Genomic DNA, 6,511 nt, shown 5'->3' on the forward strand with positions numbered 1-6,511 from the left:
CTTTGTTTAGCTGTTCCTTTGTAGTTAAATATTTTGATCTTTGTTTAGCTGTTCCTTTGTAGTTAAATATTTTGATCTTTGTTTAGCTGTTCCTTTGCAGTTAATTAATATTTTGATCTTTGTTTACCTGCTCCTTTTGAGTTCAATATTTTGATCTTTGATTAGCTGTTCCTTTGTAGTTAAATATTTTGATCTTTGTTTAGCTGTTCCTTTGCAGTTAATTAATATTTTGATCTTTGTTTAGCTATTCCTTTGTAGTTAAATATTTTGATCTTTGTTTAGCTGTTCCTTTGTAGTTAAATATTTTGATCTTTGTTTACCTGCTCCTTTGTAGTTAATTAATATTTTGATCTTAGTTTACCTGCTCCTTTGTAGTTAATTAATATTTTGATCTTTGTTTACCTGCTCCTTTGTAGTTAATTAATATTTTGATCTTTGTTTACCTGCTCCTTTGTAGTTAATTAATATTTTGATCTTTGTTTAGCTGTTCCTTTGGAGTTAAATATTTTGATCTTTGTTTAGCTTGCTACTCCTTTCAAGCCGCTGATGAATGCTCCAAACAAAATGGAACTTATTACAATAAAACTTGTGTCGACAATGAAACATCAATGTATTTGGATCTTCGAGCCATTGTTGAAAATATGGAAAAGAAAACACCAGCCGAAGAATATTTTCTGTGAGTTTGTTTATTTTCGCTTTTCATACTAACTATACGAATATAGAGGGCTGTTGGATCACTTGTGTAATTCTGTGAAAAGTGTGACAGGCAAAAACATGTTTAATTCCGCTTCTAAACAAACATCATCATATAATTAGCTGATTCAGTAATGTGCTAATGGATAAAACAATGGAACTGTCGTCATTTGTAGCTAGAGTTCTGTGTGTCGCACAGAAACAACGTAATACACTAAGAAGCTCCAGCGTAAAGAGCTCACCTAGCTAGAGTCTAGATCTTGTTATCACAAAATCAGGCAACGATGTTTTTCGATTAAATGTGTATAAAGAATTAAATTAACAAAGATTTGATGGAGTTTTTTTTTTTATAGTAAAGATACGTAGAACTACTTAACAGAATATTTCATTAAAGAACTTTTTCAAGGGTACCAGTTATCGAGGTTTTTAAACACCTCTTGTGCTCATTTGATGGTGGGCCTGGCCTATTGGTTAACATTCCGGGCTGCGTATTGTAAGGTTCAAAGATCGAGATGTGATATTTTGTTGAATACGCTCTCCACTCTCACTTATGGGGAAGTTATAACCGTGACAGTCAATCCCACTATTCGTTTAAGGGTAGTCACGAGGCGACTGGGGCTGTTAACATGTTGCCTTTCCTTTTGTCAGTAGTTTTCAATTAGGGTTGAATATGCCTTAACCTTAGGGTTTTTTTTTATACCTGACTGTTAGCCTGTGTATCAATCCGGTTTAAAATACCAAAATATGTTATTCATGTTTGATTCTTCATTTTGAAATGTAAGGCAACAATGAAGATTTTAAAATAACAAGGACAATAATAAATGTGGACTGCCGCCTATCGATTACAATAAATCAAATAATTTTGGAGCATGTGCTTTTCTGTAAATGAAAAATTACAATATATCGTACGTTAACATATATTACACCTTTAAGAAGGAAAGCTGTGTCGTTCGTGTACGACCAACTAGAGTACTGTTGCACATTTTACGGTTTACGACAATGAATGATAACAATATTTACATCACGAAGTACTGAAACTACTAAAAGAAAAAAAAGGGGATGTCAGTGAATAATTGTGTTACGTAGTGAAATGTGTTATTTTTCAAATTAAATATGTACATAATTATGTGTTATAATGTTAAACGTCAAAAGATGGCGATGCATTAGAAACCAATAGTCTTAAAACTTTGTAATAAAAATCACGTTAACTGCACGTGATTTTTTTCTTTCTAAATTCCTCTAAGCTTTTGCGTCTTAGCGTCCAGTTCAACTGACGAATTTCGGCATTGACCGAAAGGCCTCTTTGACAGTGACTTGTGGGAGACAGGAGATGGATTTGAAATGCTATTTTTGGAATCCTCTGGTTTTGAATCCGCAATAGTTAAATTAAAAATAATGAAGAAAAAAATCTGCATTTAACGTGCTTTTTTTTATCACAAAATTTATCAGTAATGTTAGTTTGAATTGAAAAAACTAGTAACCAAGAACAGAGACAGTAATTAAAAATGGGTTCACTCTAAAGAAAGTCAGTACAAAATTTAAACTATAGGAGATTTAGGACAAGGTGATATGATGTAAAGCAAAGCTTTAACTGAAAAGCGTAACGTTTGAAAGATTGTTTAAAAAAAAAAATATTTATCGTGCTACTTGAAATAATTTGCAAGAGATGGCGCCACGCTCAATATACGAAAGATTGTTAAAAAAAAAAATGATCGTGCTACTTGAAACAATTTGCATGAGATGGCGCCACGCTCAATATACGCACAATAAATATATAATAGTAAATCATCACATAAGTAAAATACTTTTATTTTCATAAAGAATAGATACAAATTGAGTGAACTTAGAAATATTTTCGTTTTCCAAATTTGCATGCACATTACACTGCTCTCTTAAACAGTTCATTGTTCAACCTAAAATTACAATATTATATTTTACTAATGGTAAAATATCATTTAAGCCAAGATTCTACAATTAACAAGCTCTAACGCAAGGGGGCGTGTAATGAGGGATAAAAAGAGAAACTTTTTTTTGTTGTTGTTGTCCATATACTGTCTGTTTATTATTCATAATTTAGAACAGAAACTATAGAAATGAATATTTACCAGTTTTCGACTTTCAGACATTACGTCCTGGACATATCGAGTGGTATAGATGACAGTGGTGAGGCTAAATGGTATCTAGTCTTGTGTCTTCTCTTAGCCTGGATTATAGTCTTCGGCTGTTTGTTTAAAGGTGTACAGACGTCAGGCAAGGTACGATTCAGGCACTAAGTTAGTCCTACTGTTAAAGTTAGGCATTTTTCGTGATTATTAATTTTAGAAAAGATTTGATTACTCTATTTTAATATGTTCACACAAAGAGCTGTAGACGTAACGACAGAGTCTATAGACGGACGAAAATATCGACGAAAGCTTTCGTTTTCCATTTATCGCACAAGAATAATTGGTATAAAAAAGCGCGTGTGACACACGAGTTCTTTCCTCCGGTGAGTGAGTGATGAGTTTAAGCACTTAGAACTCGAGTTTCGATTTCCGCAGTGGACAGAGTGTAGCTGTGCTCCAAGAATAAAAACAATCACAAGGTTCCTCCCTATTTTTTGTAATTTTATATTCTAGAACTTTAGCGATTTGAAATATGATCACAAAACGCGCATCCATGCTTTCAGTATACTATAACACCTTCCTTTATAGTCAACTAGCAACGTTACCCGGCGATGCCCGGGTTTTCGAAAAAAACCTACTCTCTGTTTCCCCGTTCTTAATTTCGATAGGTAAAAAATATTTTGTGAATTTATGAAAAAAACAACAACCTTAGGTTTGATTTTTGAAAATATACTACGAACCTGTTTTAATTCAGGCTTCCTTATGAACGATGTTTTTACTGGCAAGGATAAATATGCCCTTATAGAGATTATTTCGGTTATCTTATACACGTATGAGTACCCGTTCTGGTGAACAGGATAGGCCTAGCTCTATTCTTCCCTCGTCATCCTTCTTCAAATATTATAATTTCAAACGTAAATATGTATGTCATATTATGTTGAATTTGCTTTAATGTAAATTTAATATATTTTTATGAATGTCATACCGTATTCACATTATGATATTGATGTATGAAAAATACAACAACAACAAAATACAATATTGTACTTTATAATGTATCAAAAGAAAAAAAACCTATTTCCAGGTATCAAACCACCCGGAGGAAAAAAAAAAAGTAGAATAAAATACATTCGCTGACTTGACTTTAATCTCATTTTACACAATAAGTATTATAATGTAAGCCTTACTCTTTTCACGTAGTTTATTTTATGGCAGACTGCATAATTTTATTTTATAGACTAGGCCTACTGTTTGTTTTTCACACACGACATTCTAATTCAGCATGCATTTCTTTTGTGTGTGAGGTTAAATATATGATGTATTAGTAGATGAATGGTTAATGATCTATAACTAAATAGGTCTCTAATGCTATATTCTAACTTAAATGTTAATTCAAACTTACCAAAAAATGTCAGATCTGCGTAGAACTTATTCGTGTAATGTATATGTTAACGATAAAATTACCGGTTCGGCTAGCAGATGATAGACTCGTGTATCAATGAAAAATTTTCATTTTGCGCACCTTCACATGAGAGAAGTGTGACCTGCGCAGTGAACGCGTCGGACAAACCAGAAAACAAGCAAACAAACAAACAAACAAAGAGATTTTGAGTTTTATATATATATATTACATAAATAAAATACTGTCTAAGAACTAGGGTAGCTAACTGATGCCCGGTGTGTTTTAGTCTTTATAAGGCTTAGAGTTCTGATTTAATGATTATTTATAACATTAAGTACGTTTCGATAGTTTGTTAGACTGGATATATACACATATAATGTTAAATTAGTTTAGTTCTAATATATATATATACTACATGTACTTGCACTGGGTCCCCGATAGTGTTCTGTTTCAAGAGTAAATAAAACTAAATTTAAGTGTAACAAATATTTTTATTTACTGCTTTTAAAGTGCCATGCTGTGTTGTAGCCTACAGAGTGCATACTTTTTCTCGTGATTCATGGCATGCGCATGTTTTACTGATGTCAGGACAGTACAAATTGCAACGTTAAGCGTCCCTTATGTGACGTCATTTTAGTGTCTACTGACTGACTGACAGACAACATACTAATGCATAGGGGTGTGAACGTGAGTACAAAGTGAACTGCTATTGTTGGGCGCGACTCTGGCGGGATTTGTTACTGAGCTGAACGTGAACCCACTATGACAGTACAACAAACACTTAACAGCCATTCTAGAGCAACATTAGAGCATGCCCAACAAAGGCCATGAAGGAACTGTCGTTTAGTTATATGGTACTGATGTGGCTGTGAAGAACTGGTGTGAGAGACAAAGTTCAATATATATATATATGAAGTGAGGAGAACTATTGGCCAGTGTCAGGGTTTTATGTATATTTGTGGATTGGGGATTCTTCTACAGTAGGTGTCTGTGACTTGTTGGCGATAAATTCGAAGAATAAATGGACAGCACACAATCCACTTGTTATAAAATAATATATTCAAAACAAGTCAAACATATGTACAAAAATTCATTATACCATTGTTTATCACTGCTGAATCTAAAACTTTAAATAATCAACTTTTTCGTCAAAAGCCCACATAGGTTGGTTCGATTAATTTAGAACCAAATTGACAAGACGAATTATTTCTTCTCTCCTATGTTATCACACTACAATCAGTGATAAATTCACTTACGTTACCCTGTGGGTTATCACCATTGTATCCAGAGCTTTAAATATTTCTCTTTTACGTCAAAAGTCCACACACGCTGGTTCATTACTCTAGAACTGAACTGACAAGCTGAATTATTCTTCTATATCTCTGTTGTTACAATACAAGCTGAGAAACTCAGCTTAGAAATCGACCATCACGTCTGAACTCACATGCTAGCTAACTGCACTTTTTCTTTCACTTTCACTCACTAATTTTCTGACTGAACTACACTTGACTTGCACTCGCTTGGTCGCCTGTATATATGTATTGTTCACTGAGGCCTCGAACTTTCTCTAAATTACGCGAGCGGCGCTGTATGGTAACAATACTCACTTGAGGTAACGAGAAAAATACTGAAGATTCGAGTAACGTGACGTCAACAGTATAAGTAAAGCTCAGACAACAATATAACTGCAAACACAACTACGACTCGTACAGAGTTACGTAACGAAATTTGTCATAACTAACACTTTTAAAACAATCAATCTTCAACTCTCCTGTCATGAAAACTAAACAATCGTTAAATATTAAGTCAGCAAAGTCCTACCTCAATAAACTCTGAAACCACAAGCTGTATTACTGCACAATGTCAGTCTTCAGAAGGAACTTACCGGATCTGAACCAACGAAAAACGTAATGAAATATTGTGAAAATAATTATCTGTGCTCTAGAGAGTACTCAATGGTCATTGAGACATCAGACGAGCTCAAAAATATTCTCTTTTGCGAAAAAACAGAGGGAAGAAGGTCTTCCACCAACGTCTCAGACTTCAAATAAGGCACGCGTACGAAGTTAAATACTGAAGGCCATCCAGAACAGACCAACCACATCAATGCGAGGATGTCTAGGAAGAAAGAGATCGAGTCATTAGTCTAACACTCATGACAAAGGATGTTGTTTCAAGTACTTTCTCCCAAGTGTAAGACACCATTCCGTCGATCTTAGAATATGCTCACTTGTATCCAAAATTTAGATGACTCAGAAAAATATCCTGGCTGTGAAGCTTGAATAAAGTAATGGATTATGATATGTAATTA

General features: G+C 33.9%; 1 protein-coding gene across 1 annotated transcript in view; it reads left to right on the plus strand.

Annotated features, from left to right (window-relative positions):
- Nucleotides 1-6,511, plus strand: part of LOC106475551 (sodium- and chloride-dependent glycine transporter 2-like) — a gene marked incomplete at its 3' end in the record, with an annotated part of 28,982 nt that overhangs the window by 13,094 nt on the left and 9,377 nt on the right. The window contains exons 5-6 of the mRNA XM_013936229.2: nucleotides 523-676; nucleotides 2,816-2,948. Coding sequence (XP_013791683.1) covers nucleotides 523-676; nucleotides 2,816-2,948 — 287 coding nt within the window. The remainder of the gene's footprint in view (nucleotides 1-522; nucleotides 677-2,815; nucleotides 2,949-6,511) is intronic.

This window comes from Limulus polyphemus, unplaced genomic scaffold, assembly GCF_000517525.1.
Source record: "Limulus polyphemus unplaced genomic scaffold, Limulus_polyphemus-2.1.2 Scaffold8790, whole genome shotgun sequence".
Classification (NCBI taxonomy): domain Eukaryota; kingdom Metazoa; phylum Arthropoda; class Merostomata; order Xiphosura; family Limulidae; genus Limulus; species Limulus polyphemus.